Raw genomic sequence first — 22,598 nt, 5'->3', positions numbered from 1 at the left:
ATTACTGAAATGCAGACATTAAATGTGCAAAAAACCATCAAAATTTCTAAGCTAAACATGCTGAATCAATTTATTTTTCTTTAAAAGCAATTTGCTTATTTTTATGCAGTATGTCCACTGGTACCTCAGATTATGCTGCTAGGTTTAACAGTCCTCTGTCATTTAATAGATAATGAAGATAACTTTGCTCCATTCACTGCAATTTAGTCTGTTTGTTTAAGCTTGCCTACTTTCCACAGTTCTCTTGTGCATGAAGAACACCAGAGAGAAAAAGAGGTGTAAATACCTGGTCTTGACATCAGTAAGAGCTGTGATTCTGTAAAACAGCATTGCAGGGTTTACAGTTGTACTGAGTGCTCTAGTGCTAACAATTCTACTACATATTAAGGAATTTCAGAATGCCTGAAAATCACAAATAGCTGAAACAAAGTTCATGTCATTCAGCTCCAAAGATGATGTATGTGCTTTTCCATAATCTCAAGGCACTTTCCAAAGACACCAAGGTTTCACTTCAAAGCAGAAATACCTGAGTAACCTAGCAAATATTTCTTTTCTCAATAATATGGCCTCAGAAGTCTAGGTTGAAAGTAACATTTTGCTCAGCGCACGATAGCTCCTATATTTACTTCCAGTTGCTGAAGAGTCTGCAGTGACTCACAGAATTATAGAATCAGACAATGTTTTGGTTTGGATGGGACCTATAAAGGCCTTCTAGTCCAACACCCTACAATAAGCAGGGACATCTCACACTAGAACAGATTGCTCAGAGCCCCACAAAGTCTGACCTTGAATGTCTCCAGGGATGGGGCTCCCACTACCTCTTTAGGCAACCCATTCCAGTGATCCACCACTCTCATATTAAATAACTTTTTCCTAATGCCCAATCTAAATCTACCCTTTTCTAGCTTAAAACCATTACCACTTGTCCTTTCATTACATGCCCTTATGAACAGCTCTTCCCCAGCCTTCCTATACACCCCATTCTAGTATTGGAAGGCCACTATAGGGTTCCCCCAGAGTCTTCTCTTTTTCAGGCTGAACCACCCCAACTCCTTCAGCCTGTCTGCATAAGGGAGGTGGCTCCAGCCTTCTGATAATTTTTGTGGCACTTGTTGCCTTCTGACCTCAATGACTTTGATGTTTTAATGACATGGAGACTATTTCTTTTTGACACCGAATAAGCCTAAGCAAGCACCTAGGTAGCACAGCAGACAGAAAGTTCTGCTCCAGGTAGGGAGGTAGAGCCTGACAGATTACTTAAGATGTCCTTAACTGTGCTGATGGATCACCAAGAAGGTTGACTGCAAGAGACAAGAGATGTTGGTTATACCAAATTCAGAGATTGCCACAGTGATGATGAAAGTACAAGGGAATCTCCTCATGTTTGTTTATCCAACTCTGTAATAGCTTATCATGAGAGGGCAACTACATAAAACAGCAGAGGAATATGCATAGATATTTCCTAACATGCCTAATGAGCTAACGAGCTGAAACTACCATCAACTGCTGGCTCTGATGATGTTTGATACTTTGACTACTTCTTCATCCCATTAATCATGCTTTGTTCAAGAGACCAGTGTCAACCCCTAAAAGTCTGAACAAAAAATCCTAGCACAACCTAACATGAAAGTAAATGTGACAAAACAGTAACAGCATGATACAGGGTAGCAGGAAATGTATCGCGGGACTTGAACAAAGTAGAATTTGATTAAAATTACCTTTGATACATCTGAGAAAGTACGACAATTAAAACATTGAAGGTGGGACAACTAAGTGGGCAGAATTGTAACCCTCAAAAAGGGAGACAGAAGGGAGACAACAAAAATCCAAATGAAGTTAAAAACTATATTTTATTGATGAAAAAAAATTTTAAAAGTAAGATTTGATATATTTTTAGGACAGAATAACAGTAAGTCTCTGCATTATGTATCTTAGGCAGCAGCTGTAATGGTAATACATTCTGAGTCTTGCAATGAATGGAATTACCATTTTTTTCCTTGTTATTTGTTTGTAATGTTTTTTATCAGCTGACTACATTTTATTTGACTTTTTTTAAGATTATAGATTTACTCACTGAAAACTGAATAGTTCCCTAGCACTGTATGTAAACTCTTTTCCTACAAGCTCTGAGCATAAGACTATTATGAATAGGGAAAATCAGATTAAAGGAGGGTGCTGGGAAACAATGAAATGGAAGGAGAGAGTTAGGATTAATCATGTAACCACCTTCCCATTTCAGACTTTCAAGGCAATATCATTCATGGAAAAAAGGCCATTACCTCCATCTTTAGGTATAATTCAGAACTAATTAAATCAGCCCAGGAAGGGACTATAAACACAGTTCATGTCATGTCAGAATGGTCTGGAACAGAGCCTCTTTGAGGTATACATATATGCAAGTCCATCAGTGTGGGTTTTGTTCCTACATTTCTTTTGACAGAAAATTAGTCCTGACTAGATCAACCCAAATGATTAATCAGTCTCATTCTCTGACTGTATTCAATTTTATGTGATTTTCCTGAGGCAGGGATCACTCATTCTGAAAATTGGCTAAGCATTTTGTGGACCACCTCAATCATTTGCTATACAGAAAAACATTCATCAGCAGCGTGCAAAGGAGGGAAAATATGAAGACGTGGTTCTGAGCTCAGTAAGAGTTTGAAACAAGACACAACCACATCACAAAGATGAAAAATGTCATCACGGGTAGAGTACTGAATCCATGAGCAGCTGAGTACCTTTGACAGAGTTAAACCTGACTGACAAAAGATACGGAGTTCCCACCACCACTCTTCTTGATGAATGTTTGTATGCTGCTTCAGGAGGATTATCCACCCACAATGACATAAGAGCTCAAGGGAAGCTGTCAGCCAGGAGCTCTTGCTTTTGGCAGAGAGAAAATTCAGTGCTCTATTGTATTCTGAAGGTGTGAGACAGTGGTTCCAGAGTCAGCCTGCTCTACTTGGATTTCCTGTGGGAACTCCACTGCACATTACCCCAGATGGTATGGTGTTTCCTGGGTAAGTGCTGGAGGCCTTCCAGGGACCTCTGATGCAGAACTTGGCCAGCTATTCCCATGACCTTTGTCAGTATTATGTAACTATTCTTCCCTTTGATAATTTATTTGAGTTGTACATCTGTAAGTATCATGGATCTTTCTTAATTTTGCTAAAATATATACCTGAACAAATTCAAGAAGTTTTTTTCTGGCACTGGATTTCTAGAAATCAATTATTAGTAACATTCCTAAAACTGTGAGTGCCATTCACTATAGAAGTTGAGTTGTATTATGCTTGTCGAATACACCAACTGAGAATGATGCTTAAACAAAGCAGTTCTTAACACTTGGTTAAAAAGACATTCACGTGATCCAACTCTTGCAAAATGAATACACAATTTTTCTGGGGCTCATTGAGGCTGTGGATAATTATCCTTCCATAGAACATAGAGTGCCAATAACCACGCTTTTGAAAAACTGACAAAGTACAATTCATATGGCTGGACACAGCTGAATTCAGCCAAACACTCTCAATTACAAAATCCTTGAAAACATAAAAAAGCAGAAGAACTACGCCTCTATATTTACACATGCCTAGGACTTGTGCACTGTTTATGCAATTTTACTCATGCTGATTTGCTGATGTCTCATGAAAAAATTTAGAAAGAAACAAATGTTTTATTTACTGACAGTTTTGTTGACTATCATACTTTTTAAAAAAAAATAATCTATTCTTTGTGTCAAGGAAAAGCTGGCTAAAAATATATATCTAATCTTTCAAAATTCATTCTGCTCTGTGACATCTCAGTTATGGATTTCAGTGTTTCCATGAGGCATCAGCAAGTCTAAAAGAGAAATGAAATTATATGTATATAATAGACATCACTGTGGCCTTCTTTTGAATGAAGGGTCTACTGTGAATTTCAAAAACTGTACTCTAAGGAGTGAAAAAACTACCTCATGAAGCCAGCCCATTTTAGCTATGTTCTATTCTGGTGCTGGACTAACACTAGGTATCTGTAGTCCAAGAAGAGAGAATGACAAAGTCACTCACATGGCCTCCTTTTGTTCTCACCTTCATCTGACAAAAAATGTCAGACTACAAAATCCACAGACAAATTATCTATTTTGTCCCATTATAATTGCAGTGAAAATATCCAGAAAAGCAAGTTCTCTGCCAATCTAACTTTGGTCTACCCTGGATGGACTACACATGATCATGAAACTGTACTATTTCAGGGAACTGCCCATTCATTCATTTGCCTTCCTCCTCTTGAGACTGCCAGTACAATTCCTTGTCTTGATACCTTCTGAGACCTGAAAACTGGTGAGCATGAACAAGTTCCAAGTGCATTCTTTCAGGTGTTGATAATTAAGCAGTACATAGATCAAAGTTTGTGGTACTTTAAGAAACTACTGATTTAGACCTAAACTTCCATTAGGAACAATTTTCATTATCTTGCCCCATAAACTATGCACCAGAAGGACTCCCAGTCCTCCCAGTTTGTTTGCAAAGAAGACGTTTCTACCAGATTTTAACTCTCGGGTAGACTACCTCAATGTTATATTCACAGAGAATTTTTTGGGATAAGTGAATTGGAGAATTTTACTACAAAGCTGCACCAAATCTTCTTCAAAAAACTGAAGAAAGAAAATAAAATGTTTTTGAAAGTTTTTAAATGAACATTGACAAACAGCTTCTTTAAATGCACACACATTTGCAGACTCGCTTTCTTGCACCACTCTTGTATCTTGTATAGTACTTAATGGATGACATATTTCATTGCACAAGTTGACAGTGTTAAAAATGTGCTATTCCTTCTGGTTTTAGTATACTGAAAAACCATTGATAGCTGCAGGCACTATGAGCAATATATGACTGAAGAAAAATGAGATTACTGCTGATAAGGAATAAGAGACTTTCATATCTTAAAAGTCTGAAATCCAGCAAATATGATCCCCAGCAGCAGATGCCCCTCAGACAGACAGTGAGAGAAAAATGGTGGAAAAGCACTCATTGTGGCTTGTTGTTTCCTTCAGCCAGAACAGGAGCAAAATTAAATAGCTCTAGCATACTGTCCGCACAAAGAAATCCTACCTCTCTGGGAAAAAAACATAACCCTAAGACAACTAGCAGTCTAACAAAAGGAGCAGTAATTTTCCACTATGGAAAAGTGATGTTACTGTGACTCACCCTTTTTGGTAAAATATAACTTTACTCTAAATGTGTTGCTCTTTTGAAGGCTATCGTGTCGTCATCATCAATGTTGACTGTAAGTCATCAATTTAACGGAGGTGTAGCACCTCAGGCTGGAAATATTGTATTCATGATTCTTTAACAAAAAGAATGAAACATTTGAAAACATGAAAGCTGCTTTCTTTGTCTACTAACGTGTCCCTGAAACATGGATCAACATAACTTAAAGATGTCAGTATTTCATGCTACAGTGCAACCCTTACCTTGTATCCTGACGATTTGATGTGCACTCCTCGCTTGGTCAGTGTAGATTTCATTCGGATGAAAAAGGAGCGCTCTAGAGTGTTGTCAGTGGTTAGTAAACTGGGGCTTGTAGATTCCACTAGGGAACAGAAAAAATACATATACACATAATTTAGATTTTATACATCCCCTCTAAGCTATTTTTCAGGTGCAATCCTTGAACTCACTAAAAATAAATGACTGATGGATGCTAAGAGTGTTGTAATCAATTTACCTCATTTAGAAAATGTTTACTTAGCAAAAAAAATTTGAAAAATATATGTATACTCAGTCTCATTTTCAAGTTATTTTCCCACAGAATTTTTAACAGAGATTTGTCTCATTAACTCTTTCTTTCACGATTTTGTTATGATTCGTTGTTTCATGAACTGTGGAGTTCCTCAGTACTTTGTGAAAGGCAAAGTCTCACTGATGAAGCAGTTCTGTCTGCTGTAAGAGGCTGAAAATTCTTCAGGTTTTTATTCCTGTCCCCACTCTTTGCTTGCAGTGATACTTACAGTGAGTCACTACTGGTTCTGAATGCCTTTGTTTCCCCACTACTAAGTATTAATTATTAATAATAATGTACTGAGTAGACTGACGGCAAAAATGAACACGGACATGACACATTATTATTATACTTATTATTATTTTCATAATCATCATAGTTGTTAATTATTGGTGACTAAATGGCCACTAAGGAAATACCTTTTCAGTCCAATTGAAGAGATATTTGCAGCTTGAAACTAAAAAGCTCACCTGTGCTTCTCACTCCCTCAACTGCAGCCATTTAAAATAGTAAACAAATACTCTTAGCATAAAACATGATAAAATCGTGACTACACCACCAGTCATCACTGAGATATTCTCTATACAATTTTTATTATCGCTATTTTCAGCCCTGATAATCAAATACACCCCAAAACATTATTAATGGGAAAGTTCTGGAGCAACTTATAACAAGCAAGCAGTATTGGAGACTAACTTTCAGTTTCAATGAGGAATTAACACTAAATTTAAAAAGTTATTTATTCTGCTATTGTTTGAAGAAACTACTAGTAGAAAGTATTCAAGTATTAAAAAAGCATGTTATGCAGTCAACAGAAACACAGGCACTTGTTTGTGAGCTAAGGATTACATCCAATTGTCCTTGATTTAATGTGGTCACATTGTCTTGTGTTTGTGACATTTCAACTCTATTGTGATGAAATAACTGACAACAGTGCCCCTTTCTTTACTGTCTCTCAAGATTTTTTTGTGTTTTAGACAGCATGAATTCGATGTCATTTTAAATGTACAGCTCTTTATCACTCGAGGGAAAAGCAGAGGCATGTTATATTTAGTACTTTCATTTCTTCTGATTAAATATGAATTACTATGAAATTTTTCTCATCATCTAACACGCCATAATACGCCAACAGCTTTTTAATACACTATATAAGCACAAACTTCTGCTCTAAGAGTTTAATTTGCCCCTCTAATCCAATCACATCAACCTTATTTCTCTTATCAGAGATTCCCATTTTGAATTAAATGAGCTCATTAGTTTTAATCAAAAGCAGAGAGATCAAAACTTAAACGTAAATGCTTTAGATCAGAACTGTCAGTCAGCCGTGCAGTTCTATTTTACTAAAACACAAGATCAGAGACCCTTAGAGCCAATTTTTTTCTCGTAAGGGATGCCAAGAGCTTGAAGATGCTGTATCTTTTTTTTTCCTTTTGCTCCCAAGGACAGATTATACATTTAAGGTTAGACTTAATTTAGAGTATTTTTTTTTTCATCCTTGTGGAAATGGGAAAGTATGCCATTCTGCTGTTGTCTCTCTCACATTTATTGGTGCTGGTCCCTGAGGACCTGAACCAAATGTGAAGCCATCACAATCTATGTAACAAACGTGTCCTCAAAAAATTCAGCTCTGTTCAGCAGTAACATATAAGAAATAAAACTCTGAAATGAAAGATAGGTGTTTCAGGGTTCAGCGTACTGGAACCCTGAAATAGCAAGCAGGGTCACCAGCATAGCAGCAGTACTGGTAAAATGAGTATAAAAATTAATTATTATTTTTATTGTACAGTACTCTACAGTGCAGTAGCTAAAGAGTACATTGAGAAACCACAGCATGGGTGCTTCCTGCTGTGTGAAGAAATGCTAAAATCAGCTTAACAAGTGTAGTTGTTGTAGTCCAGTACATTATGCTCTAGCACAGGCAATAAGTACATGTCCTCATGTGTTCTAATGGTAATTACCTAAGCACACAGAAGTAGTGTTAATTAAATATGCAATATCTCATGTTCAAAAAATTATCAGGCTGTAATACATATGTACCATTTCCAGGCATTTGAAAGTAAAATTTCTCTTTCATACACAGTTTCATGAAAGACAGGAAAGCATCTAACATCTAGTTGAGTACACCTGGCATTGATGTTTTCTGGGCTTATGTCACCTTCTATCGTAAGCTTAACATTATTTATATATACATTACTATAACATGTACAAACATATATATCTCTGTAAATGAATGTTATAAAATGCATATAATTTATCCAATAGACTGGAACAGTGTCTGTCATATAAATATGTATCCAGGAGTGCTTGATTTTCTTTAACAAAAAGTACTGGAGAGCGTATGTGTGAGATGGGATTAGTTACCTAAAAGTCCAGAACAGCTTATGAATAGCTTTCTGAATTTCTCTCAGGAGGAAACCATTATGGCTGATAGCACAAATCTGCATTCAGAGTTGCACCCACCCATAGAAGATACCGTAACAATGCTAACGGTGATTATGCATGCAGGATTTTAGAAACAGGATGTGTACAGAACACATCCAGTGATGGCAGTGAGATTTGCACAGGAATATATAGAATATGGTCCATTATGAGTTCTCAGGAGTTTATTTTAAATGCCTATCACTGAGCCTTTTTTTTTTTCTTTTTTCTTTCCAATTATGTCAAAGGAAGCTAGCAATCTAAAGAACATCAGAATAAAACTCTGGAGGATTTAATTTTTTCAAGAGGGTTTTTTTTTAATTATTATTTGTAATCTAAGACCTTTAAAAAAGCCTGAAATAAGCAAGGTCTGCTTTGCTTGATAGTGGAGTAACTAAAGATGTCTTTTCCACTGAAAAATAGTGCTCCTGGGCTGAATTTACTGAGTCTAAGCCACTGTTGAGTTATAAACCTCTGAAACTGAGTTTAGAATTCTAATAATATGATAAAAGTCATCACTTGCTGTGTGTGAATAAAAGCACTATAGACTCTAAACTAGAGTTTAGAATTCTAATAATATGATAAAAGTCATCACTCGCTGTGTGTGAATAAAAGCACTTAACACTGTCAGGCACAGAAGTATAAAAAGTAAGTCTGGATTGTCTTTGCAAAACAGATAACTGTGTACTCTCTTGGGAAAGCACTTGCCTTTGTGTGTCCTTAAATATCTTCAGCAGTTATTACTAAAGGAATAAACCTCTTTCCACTCTCAAAGCTGCTGCTGCAGCATGATATTTCTGGACACAAGGAATGTACTGTCCATCTCAAAGGGCTTGAAGCTGCAGCTCACTATACCTGTACAGAAGTGTCATAAATGCTAAAATATTAACTAAGAGCCACAGAGCCAACTGGCAACGTAGTATGAACTACTGGCCAATTCACAAAATGATTTAGTTATCTCCTCCTAAGCTTTTCTCTGTGAACAAGTCTTGTAGTTCTGATCCTTCAATGGACTTTGTCTTGGGAATCAATCCTGGGCCCAGGCCCCCCAAACCAGTCATGCATTGCTTAAATTTGCATGCTGGAAGAGTTCTCCTGATGTTAGTGGAATGTGTACTGATAAACATGCATGTAACTGAAGGACTGAGGTCCATGGTTCTGATCCTGCAGCAATCTGCAGATGTACTCTGCATCTGTGTGCAGCCTGACTACCTTAATGCTACAGAGCAAAACAGTGGAAAACAATGCAAATAATTGCTATTACACAGCAGAAGCACAAGCACTGTCCCTATGACTGATTCACAAGCACATTCAAATTCAGATAAACTATTTGTCCCTCAGGAAAGAAGAACTTCCAGATTTGATTTATGTCTTAAATAACAAAATGCTACCAAAGCAGCCTGAATAAATTTTCCCCAACTTCTGTTTTTTTTTTTTTTTTTTTCCTTATAGGCGTTAAAAATAATGGAAAAGAAAAAAATGCTTTTTTTGTATGCAAACAGATAAGTGATAGGCTTCTCATTCTTATGAGGATCAGATGCTACAGACAGTAACAAGGAAATTGAGGAGATTGGTGGGGAAAAAAAGCTTATGGTTTAGCATACAGGAAAATCTGGATTTGATAGCATTTTAGAAGTTTTCATGTGGCTTTAATTTTTCTTCCTTGAAAGAACATACAAAATAATAAGAAGGGAGATCTCATCTCATGTTATCTCTTACACTTGTAAACCTCTTTCCACATTTTCTTGAAGTTAAACAACTGAGATTCATTATGTTCAGATGAATAATTAGGTAATATAAATCTATCAATTTCAGTCAGACTGGATGCATCTTTGTAAATGTTTCTATTTGTTCTGTGCAGTTAATTGGCTACAATCAGACATTAAAAGACTTTCTAGGAAAATTTAACCTTGAATAGTTAACTGTCCCTCTTTGTCTCATGTTATTGCCTCTTAAAGTGAGATTTTATTAAGAAAAGTGCCTCTTAAAAAAGCACTGTTGCAAGGTCATTCTCTCTCACTAGCTTACAGATCAAATTTGATCATTTTACAAGCTAAAAGATACATTTTTTCTAACTACTAGCCCAGCAAATACAAATCCAAAGCTTCAAGGAAAGACAAATTATTTCAAATAAGTGCAAGTTACTATGAAATTATACTTAGCACTTGTGCAAATGCCGGGTTTTGAGTGAAGTGGGTTCAGTTTGATTGCAAGCTGAACATAGGCAAGTACTGGAAGCTAAAGCTTGGTCTAGAAAGGTGTCGAAGTTTCTTGAATTATTCCAATGAACCACTTAGACATACTTATGCAGACAGGCAGCTGACCTGGAGACCAACCAATGAGCACAGAGCTAAAAATCTCTATAGGTGCACTCTTGGTCTTGAGGGTTTACTCAGCATCTTGCAAAATCAAGGACTACCTGAATTATTTAGTTAAAATTGTGCGTGGCAAAGATGAGGCTACACTACTTCTAAAAGGAGCTGTGGCTGTAAACTGTCCCACTTAAAAAACAGTAACTTGAATTTGGAATAACCAGATTTGGTCTGAAATTCATGGTACTTGTACCTAACTTGGTAAGACTATTAAAATTCATGTTTTGCTACTTAGTGAAAAGCTGAAGAAGTTGAGCATTGGATGCCAGGTTTATGGTGAGAAGGTGACTTAATTCCCTTATTTTCTTTACATAGGGGGAATAATGCTGGGTTGTAGCCGAGCCCTCACTGAAAGGGGCAGACTCAGGGCAGCTCTTCAAAAAGAAATGGAAAAAAAGGATGACTTCCTTTAAAGAATTTATTGCTATGTAATGTTTTCAGACAAGATAATAAACTGTTCTTTCTTGTCATTCTACCCCCAAGACAATTCACTTTTCATGACCTATAAGGCTATTAGAAACTCAAAGGCATAAAAACCTTAAATCCTATCAGACTTCTGTTGAAAGCTGGTTCTTCAAACGTTTTTTTGTTGTTTTTTTTTCTTGTTTGTTAGTTTTTCTCTCTTACCTCTTCAAATTTTACAGATCCAAGATTTGATGAGATAAATTGGCATCTAAAATTGTTTCGGTTATGTTGTCATTATATACAATCCTAATTTTTAAATTTTATTTATAATTTAAGGATATTTTATAATTTCATTAATATTTAAATATTTATATATATGTATACATATATAGAGGTGTGATGATTTTTATTATAAAGATATGTAGTTACTAGGCTGTGGTCCACATGTGATGGTGTACACTGTCAAGAATGTTTCATACTGGGAGAACAAGTGACTAAGTCAGACATATACAGCCTTTTTTTTTTTTAATGTGATAAAAGTATGTGCATTCAGCCAGAAGTCAAGTCAGTGAAGTAGCAGGGAATTTAGATACAACAGCCAGAGACGTGTGGGAACATGTTTAATATCTGATCCACCTTATATCCTGTGGTTTTACAAAAACTTGGATACTAAACAGGAATCTGTTGACTTGAACTGTTTGGCCACAAGACAATGTGGTTAATATTTTGAATTTCCATAGTTCATCCTGACTTTCCGGTTTGTTGAAAACTTCCTCCAAAGAAGTAGTGAAAACTTCTATGTTTAAATATATAAAACTAAATGGGACTAACTCTTAGAAATGCATGAAGAAGAACAGTTCCTTCATTTTGGGGATGAATTCTAAGTGACCGAAGACTTAACTGAGTAGCCCATACATGGGTTTACAGTGTTCTTGTGAGCTACCTCACAGTGTCTGAGATGTGCACAGCAATGGCAGTTTCACACAGAACCTCCAGAAGAAGCAAGTCTTTCTGAAGCAGCTGATGGATGCCAAATGTGTCCCAAGGAGCACAAGCCCTCTACCTTTGGGAAACATAAGCCACTCGTCCCATTTAAGTAAGTAGGAATAGTATGAAAAGACTTGGATCAAGTTCCTAATCATTATTTTATAATTTCTAGCACCCTGTGTGGCCTGTTGCCTAGGGCTTTGGTTGTACATGCTAACATTCAGTCTGGTGTATGTCGTTACAGCAGCTTTTGCAATGTGCTTGTGGTATTCCCCAAAATACACCAGACTAAACATTAACCACACCCAAAAGTAAGACAGATTTTTCTAAAGGAGCTTACTGTGGTTTTATCAATGCATAAGCAATACTGTGCATGCAATTACTGGCAAAGTTATAGTTTCACATAATTACCACATATATATATATACACAAACAACACAACTTTAATGTGCAAACTCTATTTGCCTGTGATTGTTAATGCTCAATTTGCAGGTTTTATAAGTGTAAACACTACTATGTGCACAGTATATTTCAGGAATACAAAAGACTACATCTGCATCTGGCTTATTTAGTCATGCTTTGGAAAGTTATCATTTAGTGTTACAAATAATGATCTTACCTGTTCTTTAATCCAGACCAGACCCATGTACTGGCTGTAGCTATGCAGAGCAAACTAAAGTACAAACTCATTAAATAGGCTTTCCCCAATATTATACAGAATTTCTGAATGTTCTATTATCCTTATGGAACCAAAGTAATCTGAACTACTCTTTATTGGACTAAGAAGTATTACTTTATTTAATGTCTCTCAAAGCTTCCTTTTCTTATGCTTCTGCATCTCCTTTTATTTCTTCTTCTTCTAGTCTAGAAAGACGTCTTATCATGCAGTTATTTCCCAACATATGCAATTTACTTCCCATGTAAACTTTACCCACAGAATTATTTATATCTGGCGAAACATAGAATGAGTTAGGTGCCAGGATAGAGCTATAAAGAAAGTGTTGCCAGGATGAAGCTATGAATTTTTGTTACTCCTATAACACTGAAAGACAGATCCTACAACAAATCTATGAAATACACAGATCTTTTTTTGCCTGTTTGTAAACAACATAATAAAGTTTTGCTATTAACAGAACGAACCATAGTACAAAACTTTGAAAAAATATTTTGAAATGTTACAGTCTGTTGGGCTTCAATCCATTATCTAAACACTTGCAAATGTATCCATGTTCATCCAATACACTGGAACACCTCACAAAGAGGTGTTACAGACTAGTGAGTGAGTGGTACATAAACCATACTGCATATGAAGCTCAAACTTGCTTCTACAATTTTACATTTAAAGGTAATTTATTTTAAGTAACGGAATAAATAATCTGAGCTGACCTGTCGGCTTGGTTTCATGTGAGGTCAGTAACATCCATGAATGTGAGGCTGACAGCCTCAAAGAAAATTAGCACAGTGATATCATTTCCTTACTGTTCACTTGCATTGCAGCAATTCTAATTAAATTTGAAGCAGAACACCACATCAAATGGCTAGGACAGGTCCTGCTGTTAGGACAGTACATGATCATAAGTAATAGCATATCTGTCCTCTTGTGAGGAATGGGTATGGAGGAAAGAAACTGCAAAATGAGGAAACAGCAGAATAAAATAAGGACCCTGACTAGTTATGAGGGTAAAAACTTTACTGAATTCTCCAACGGCTTTACCAGCCCATGAGGAATACAGGGCTAGATGCTACATCTCTTGAGATGTGGCTGGTTTGTGTGAGTGAAATAATCATTATCCTTACTGCACACCTTCCTATAAACTATTTTCAGCATTTTGTTTCAGCACAAAACATTAAATACTGATACTGTCCCTCTTGTTCATGCACTAGGAGGATCAACTGTGGGTGTTTTTTCTCTCTTGCTAGTTTTCTGCTCTTGCCTCGCAACTTGTGAATCATTAACTGACACTCCAGAGTATAGCTGTGAAAATAACTGTGGTTCAGAGCTGCCAATAATGGCCCACTAAAGTTCCTTCCCAGCACATGGTATAAAAAAAATCTCCAACAAACATTAAAAAGTCCCTTCTGATGTTGCCTAACACTGCCAGCCTGCTTGGGCTTAAAAAGCACAATAAATAGGTTGCTTTCCAGTTTTTCATATGCCAAATGGGAGGTGCTTTTTGATGAAGCTTTTCCCTGAGGGAAAGAAGAGCAGCCGAGTTACCTCATGCTGCTCAGTCAATGTTTGGACGATCCCACTGTGGGGAAACATACACAAGTGTCAAAGTCAAGCTGTTGCTAGTGGATGTTTCTGTACTTTGCCACTAAGCAGGAGAAAAAATAAAAAAAAAAAAAAAAAAAAAAAAAAAAAAAAAAGAGCGTATCATAAAGATAGTCCTTGAGAGCACATGACATCCAGCAAAAGCTATTATGAAGCAGCCTGTGGATGCTAAGGAACAAGGAGTATAAATGCAAAAAGCTTGTCAAATCTTAGTGGAACACCCCCATAAACAGAGACACTTGAGGAATCTATTTCTTCAGAAAATACCTTCTGTGCTGCTGGGATTTTCAGGGGATTCTGTTTTCAGTACCTGTGTTCTGGATCTAGTGGAGCAATACTTTTATCACAACTATAAAATGGTTATGAGCCAATTCCTCCTATAAAACAGTCAGTAACAGTGGGGTTTTTTTATGACATACATGATGTCAGACAAAGGGCATCAGGACTCAGTCTTTGTACTACAATACAAAATAACAATACATAAACACCTTTGTGAAAGCAGCTTGAAACTCCATGTTTTCTATTAAAAAGTCATGTTCAATCTTCACTGTTGATAGAACAGAATAGCTAACACAGAGAACATTGTGTATCAGAAAGGTCAATAGTTATTATGAGCTACAAATATATTTTTTTCCATCCTTCAGGCTGTTTAGCGCATATCACAGCATGAGCAGCTGTCTTCTTTAATGCTTTTAAAATTAGAATCCCAAAGAGGAAGAAAAAATTACATTTGCAGTGATTGCTCTTTGCTTTTGTAAGTTTACTTTAATACACTATTTTATATACATGAATCTTCCATGAAGCCTAACCAAGGGGCAGTAACTGGTTGCTAGTATCTTCTGGATTGCTGTATCAATGTGTATAGAATCCTGCCAAAAGATCACTTTGCACAAATTGTGTAACCTTGCTGAATAACCTTTGAGAAAACTATGTAGCTACTGGGCATATGCTTAAACCCAGCAAGCACACATGTGCAAACACAGACTGATGGTCACTAATGGCAAAAGCTTCCTGGTTTAGCATCAATAAACACAGAGGACCATCTGATCTACCACTTTCTGTTCACACACTGGAAATGGCAAAAAAAAAAAATAGGGTGGAAAGACGGTGGCATCGTTTGACCTCTTTTTTTCAAGCACAGCAAGTATCTGTTCATCTTTGAACAACTACTTTAAACTGTAAACAGGTTTGTATTTTGTTCTTTGGATTTCAGACATACAGGTTCTACCAAGTGGCTCCCTTTTCCAAGTCTGAACCTTATCTGGATGCGTATTGGTGTGTCAAAGGCAAACTGGTATTTTAGAAATATTTTGAAGCATGGAGGGCAAGAAATAATTTTATTTCTAAAACAACTTTCTAGCTAATTTAGAATGGTTAAATAATAGTGAAAAATAGGTTGTCAAAGGAAAATTAATATAATTGGTGAGAAGAACATTTTCCCCACTGAGCTTAATGTTTGGCTCACAGATAACTTCATTACCAGACAGTGGCAATAGGTATGGTGCCAAGTGTCACGATAGTATGCAGAATCTTTGGGCGATAAAGAGAATGCTGCAGATTTTGCAGGATGTGTACAAAGTCCTGCTATAATGTACATTAGGAACTACTTTCTCCAGCTTGGTGATCTTAGAGGTCCTTTCCAACCATGAGGATTCTGTGATTCATAGTTCAGAAGACAGTCAATAAACAGTTTTTAAATGTCGGAAAATATATAATTTCATACACTCAAACAGATTCTAACTATCCATGTCAAAAGCCAGTGTCAGTAACATTGTTATTTTTCAAGAAAAAGAATAATGGAAAAAAATTAAGCAATATATGCTTTTCACATCCCTTGCCCTAAACAAGTACCTCTTTAAAATATCCTGTGAATAGAAGTATACTCAAACATGAACACACTTAGGTCCTCAGTGCTGTGCATCTAAATTTATTTCAGTGTTACTAACATTTCCATCATCACAAAATTTGCTGTGCAAACTGTTCCCTCTCATCTGTCATACAGAAACTCCATGACCCTGTCCAGGCTAAGCAGAACCAAGCAGGCTGCTAAACCTGCTGCCACTGAGCATTTTGCTAGCACAGCTGGCATGGCAGGTAGCTGATGCTATTGGGATGTACTACTCAGCTGGTAAGATGTCCAACTATCCAGGCTTCTCTATAGCTTTGTCTCTTATTAGCATCCCTTTCCCTGTTCCTGTTACAGTATTTTCTCCTCAGAGTAGCATATTTAATTAAAATAGGGCAGCAACATTCCTAAGATACACTGAGATGCTTCTTACACAGATTAGTTAGCATTTATAGATTCCTTTGCTTAAGCAGAATTTACAAAAATGCCTAAATAGTGAAAAAGCACTATGCCACTGAAATTCAAAGAAAGCTGAGAAGAGGTATCTCCAAAAATGATAGACTTGAGACTGCTAAAAACAAATACCTAACAGCAGTTCAAGTGTGCTGCAGCCATGCATTATTCTTAGGAAACAATGCACTCAAATTATTTGGTGAAACCAAATGTAAAATGAACTGGACATCCTACCTTTATTATCTTTCCCCTTTATTTATTTATTTTGCAGCGTGGAGTTGAGAAGTTTTTTGACAGACACAATCAAAATCTGTCATATTACACAGGAAACAGCATTTTAAAAATCAGCACACAGTGCAGGTATTTTGGCAGATTTGTCACAAGGCCTGAATAGTAAACACTTAACAGAAGGAATGTTGCTTCTGTTTGTTTGCTTTATGTTAATAATGGAAACTATGACTTCTTTTTCCCACAACGACCCTTCTAAGTGAAATGAAGCCAAACCCAAGAAAGCAGGAATAAGATGATCAATAATAATAATTGCTCTTCCATTTTTTTGTTGGCCCACTTTCCTACCCGAAGTATCTGCAAACTGCGTAACTTGTGAGAGTGATCATTTAACACAGACAGGACATGTTATGATTGGTGAAATTACCATGGTACAGTGTTTCTTGAGTTATTCTGTGTTAAATTTTTCTACATTGTGTTTTCACAGCCCTGGAAGCTTACACTGTGTCTTTTTCCTCCAAGTCTGAAGATCACCCCATGGATTAACAAATGATTGAGGATTCTCTCTTAAAAGGTTCTTTTAAAAACTGTCAGAATCAGCCTGAGACAAAGATTTATTATAAACTATTTAAAGGGCTTAATATATGTATCCCCAAAGAGCCCTTGGAGCAAACTAAAAAGGAAGAATGGAATTCTCAAAGAATGGGAAAAATCTCCAGTGCCCCACTTTCTTCACACCATGATTACTGTTTACTCAAATGATAAAATGCCTAACCTGTCACATGAAGTCTTCAGAAGCTACATTACTACTGATGTACAGTAAAAAAAACCAAACCAACAAACCAATGAGCCTCGACAGTAAAATGCCTAAGAAAAGCAGCTGTAATTTGCTTTCTAACCTGTTCACTAACACACTAACGTGGATACATCTTGTAGAAAAAGCTGATCTCCTGACCCAGACAGCAATCAAACAACTGCCAGAGTGTTTGCTGTCACACAAGCTGTGACCATTACCCTAATTACATGTTACCATATAACAAACCTCCCCTAATGAGCAAGTTTTCTCCCACCTGTGTGCCAGCTAACCCTTCTGTCCTTGAAGAGTACCACTGCAGATTATTTCAGTTTGAAATAAGAAAAGTATATTCATATGCATTCCTTTCAATAGATAAAAATATGTATTTTAACAAGGTTCATTGCTTTACTAGAGTGCCAAGACAAAGCAAAATACAAGCTTGTAATAAAGAAACATATAATGCAACTGGTAAATCTTAAGCAGAGCTGGATTTGACCTTCCACTTCTTTACTTATTCTTTTGTGTTTCCAGAAGTATAGAAAATACTTTTACATTGATGTTTTTCAATTTGTGCCTAAAACCAGAAATTGTACAATTACTGCTTTTCCTCTCTTATACCAATTTCCAGCAGGTTACATTTCTAATTCTTTTCTAGTTTTTATTTCTTTTTATAGCATTTTATTTTCTTCTACATTCTGATGCTCAGGGCATTTCCACTCACATATAACCATGCTATACTAAATGTAATAAAATTTACATGAGATATCTAGCATCTTACTTCAACTTACATGGTATGTTTATCATTTTGTCTCTTCAGAAGGATTACACAACTCCTTGACCTTCTCTTTGCTTCATTTGGTGGCCTTGAGTTGGGGACATTCTGATGCATTTTCTCTCTGCTTTCTCTAAAAGCAGCAAATATAAAGGTGATGTGTATTAAGGTGGGAGTAAATTCCGAATCCAAGGAGATCAGTGGTGAACCTCTTGCCAGTGGTTCTCTTTGAGTGTTAACAAATTCAAGTACTTTCAGCTGAAGTCATTACAGGTGCTTGAATGGATTTAACAATAACTGCAACATCTCTTTATGACTGAGAAGCTTCATTCTCCAGCTGGCCTAAGATGTCTGCCTTTGCTGCACACACATTAGATATTCAACATGTTCTCTGTGTTTTCCCCCCTCTACTATTTACATGGGAGAAAACAGCTTTCAAAGCTTGCCCATTACTATGATGTGATTGTTCATGAAACCTCTATGCTGAAGTCCATTTCCTCAATCTTTACACCTAATCCTTAAAGTTAAAATATTGTTATTACATAGCTTGTATAAGAATGAAGGCTTTATAGAGGATAATAAAAATAATAATCAGACTGTTTTCAAAGAAATTACAATAGGGATGTAGCATGTTATATATTGCAATCAAAGAGTTTTGATGTCTGATTATATTCTGTATATTAAAATAATTTTAATTTAATCCCAGTACATTTTTAATGGACAGTTATAAGGTAATCAGGTATAGATCTTACATGAAAATATATTTTAAATGACATGCTTGTCTTGCTACAAAAAATACAAATTGTAACAGTGAAATGAACATGTTTTAATGAAATATGGTATAAATAAGTTCTTATATACTGCAAACTATGATTTGTAATGTGAAATGAATTTTCAAAGCCAAGACGTAATACAAGACCAACAGTGATCCACATTCTCTTTATACTCTCTTACTATACTGGCTCAATCAGGACAGCTCTACTGTCTACGGAAAAATGTTTCCTATGTCAATAAATTTAATTTCAGAATGATATTCATTAAGTGATATATCACAATACAAAATAAAACCCATACCTCCAAAAACCATTTGTTAAAAATTATTTGTATTTTCCTAATTTTCCCAAATTCTCCTAGAAAATTCCAGTACACGACAAATAGTTATTTCATATAAAAAAATATTAGTAGCTGCTTAATATAATCAGGTGTTAAAATAATGATAGTGATTACCTCATCACATTGGTAATTTCTGCATTCTGTTAGCAAATTTTGCTTTTGCTAACATGATGCAAAAGTTGTTAATATAATGAGTCTCATTGTATTAGCAACTTTCTATCACATTAACAAAGATTAAATTTGCTAATGTAATATGTCAGTCAGTAACATAAGATTAGTGCAACCAGAGACCAAAACCTCTGCAGACCTCCTAAAGGTAATGCTGAGCATGTAAGCAGCACTCATTTGTTTTTCCTTTGTTAGATATACTTTGAGTTCCTTAAGTGTCACATCCATCTATACTCACTGAATGTTCTCCAGGTAGGTCCATTTTATTGAACACTAACAGAGCAATGAGACAATGATTAACTTTTGATGCAAAATCATGAACCATAAAATTTCCTTGTTAGAATATAAGTGACTCATGCAAATGGATCAGCTGATATTTATACAACACAGAGACGTGTGTTCATAAAAACTGACATTAGTATTATTGCTGATGAATCTATACAGCACCATCCATGATGAGCATACTGATGTCTACACAAATATCAAACAGATACAGCAAACACCCTTGGATTACCTTTTTTGTGGGCGTCTCCCAAAGGAGACTGCACAAGTTCATGGCATAAATGCCACAACATTAATAAATGACAAACAGCAGAACTCGGCCTGAATTCAATAATCATCTTTGTCTGTACTTGTATGCTGCAATGCTGCATTCCTCATCCAATGCTTCTACTTGCTTTCAGCTCCCTGTCCCAGACTTCAAACATGAAGAACCAAACAGAAGCTGTAGCACTATGTGAGAATGGAAGTGCAGGTTCCTCTTCTCAGAGGAAGCCTAACCTTGCCTAAATGATCTGACTTTAATGAGTCACAAGCTAAATTATAGAATTGTTGTAATGGATGGTTAATACAAGAGAGCTTTAGAAGTGGAGCTTGCTCTCACCTTCCATTTTGAGTCTTTTAGGTCAAGCCACCTACCAAATCCTACAGTCTGGGAGATGTTATCCTTCTTATGTCCTGTCTCAGAACAAATTACAATATACAACTATTTCTTTCTGATGTCTGTATGCATCCAGTGGTGGGATTTAATATACTACAACATGCAGGTGTCTGAATGCAATTCTGGTTCGACAAAAGTGAAAATGAAATGCAATGGTTCATCAACACAGCAACTATATACAGCAGCAAGGAATTAAACATCACTAAAATATTCTGAGAACAAACAGCTGCTTGTCTACAGTCTGGGGTAGAAAACCACGGCACCAGAAAGACAGAAGACACAGGATTTAGATGAATAACATCAGCACAGCCTCATGCAAAGAAAGAAAAACATTTGCAATATACTCTCTGTCTTCCTTTCAGGAAAATCACCAATAAATTCAGCCCATACAATATAGTCATTAAAGGAAAAGGGGAAAGGTAAACACAAGTAGGGTTCCTGTGGAACAGAGATGTTGAGTAAACCAAGAAACCAGTAAGTAAACTTGAGAACTGCACAGATTAATAAGACATGCTCCAAGTTTTGATTTTCTTAATGCTTGATTTGCTTTTATAGTGAACAAATCGGTTTTGTGGTCAAGAGAGTTAAAATGTTACAATAGCACATACAAATCGTCTGAGTTGTGAAGTCCTAGATACTGTGGCACAACCACAGGTAGCATAACCAGGTCTGTAGATATTTAACAAGGCTCGCTGAAAGAGTATCAAGGACCTTTCAACATTAGCAGAAGAATTTAAAACTGTATTCATAGCTTTATGTTAACATGTAATTTTTTTTTACTACGAAGACTTCAGCAGTCTGAACCGAAGAAAATGTAGTTTTGTGATAACTGTATTTCAGTTCATAGTACTAAAATAAAAAAAGGAACAATCATGAGTATTCCATTTCTTTTCCTTCAGTTCTTGGGATGTGATTTCTGTGAACAACTGTTTAATTAGAAGACCATTTATTTTGGGGAAGTGTGTAAGTGAAGCCCTAGCCACTTACTGTTATGAACAGTTTGCAGCTTTTCTCCTTTGCTAGAGCAGCATATCTGATTTGTGACTGAATTCTAATATGGCAAACTGTATTCTGCTGATCTAAATTTCACTGGCACAGTTTTCGATTTTATTTATTATTTTTTTCCCCACACAGGAATCCTACTCTGCTTTGCCCAGTTTTGACTCTGACAATTCACAGCTGAGCAGTTCAGAGTAGCACACAGCTTCCTTAATTCACCTTACTTGACAATAGCAGGACCTGATCCTGCAAGTCAGCTTTAAAATTGCACTTGGAAGCTGTCATGGAAATCACATGAGAGATGAATTGGTTCTTTTCATTTTTGAAAATTAGGTCACTTATTTAGAACATTAAAAAGAACTTAGGAATTATGACTTGAGGCACACATTACATTTTTTTGCCAGTGTAGTCCCCTTACCTAATGCATAGAAATAGATTCATAATAATATAATTCTAATAAGTCGAACTGTCTTAAAAGGTTCTTTTAAAGACATATTTCATTACAAAATTCTCTATGTTTATGTTGAACTGTATGAATTATGATAGGCCTTTTCCACAAAGCTTCCATAATGTCAAAGATCTTTGGATTGAGCACAACAAAATTTAGGTCATAAAAGGATAGCACCATGAAGCAACAAAAGCCAAAAGCAGGGCAGAAATCCTACTGATGTGCAGCACAGCAACAGGGGTAGCTGTTTGAGGAACATATTGTATGAGGGAGAGAGACAGAGGGGGACAAGTGACATGAGCAAAAGAAACGAAGTGATTTGATGATCTTTCTACCTGTGTGTTTTGTATCATGTAACTGCTGAATGCTTAGCTCACAACTGTACTATGCCATTTTCAGTCAAAATTTAGCCTGTCTGTGTAACTTTCCTGTCCCAGTAATAACTGCCATGCGCCTCCATGGATTAGTAGAGGACTGCATACGGTTTGGTCCTCAGGTCCTTCTGCTCAAGTGCCACATACTTTCTCACACTTGAGCCATTGGAGAATCTCTGCCGGGGGCAGTAGTACCAGGACTGATGTCATCTGCATGCCAGCCACTAGAAGTCAGCAG

At 36.3% G+C, this 22,598-nt stretch overlaps 1 protein-coding gene across 1 annotated transcript in view; it reads right to left on the bottom strand.

Moving 5' to 3' along the window:
* The window catches only part of NPAS3 (neuronal PAS domain protein 3), a 627,665-nt gene that overhangs the window by 50,958 nt on the left and 554,109 nt on the right, over nucleotides 1–22,598 (bottom strand). The window contains exon 7 of the mRNA XM_009993852.1: nucleotides 5,459–5,577. Coding sequence (XP_009992154.1) covers nucleotides 5,459–5,577 — 119 coding nt within the window. The remainder of the gene's footprint in view (nucleotides 1–5,458; nucleotides 5,578–22,598) is intronic.

The sequence above is a fragment of the Chaetura pelagica genome, unplaced genomic scaffold (assembly GCF_000747805.2).
Source record: "Chaetura pelagica isolate M959 unplaced genomic scaffold, ChaPel_1.0 scaffold11, whole genome shotgun sequence".
Taxonomy (NCBI): domain Eukaryota; kingdom Metazoa; phylum Chordata; class Aves; order Apodiformes; family Apodidae; genus Chaetura; species Chaetura pelagica.
Note: the sequence above shows the minus strand (reverse complement) of the source record. Positions and strands in the feature narration are given on the sequence as shown.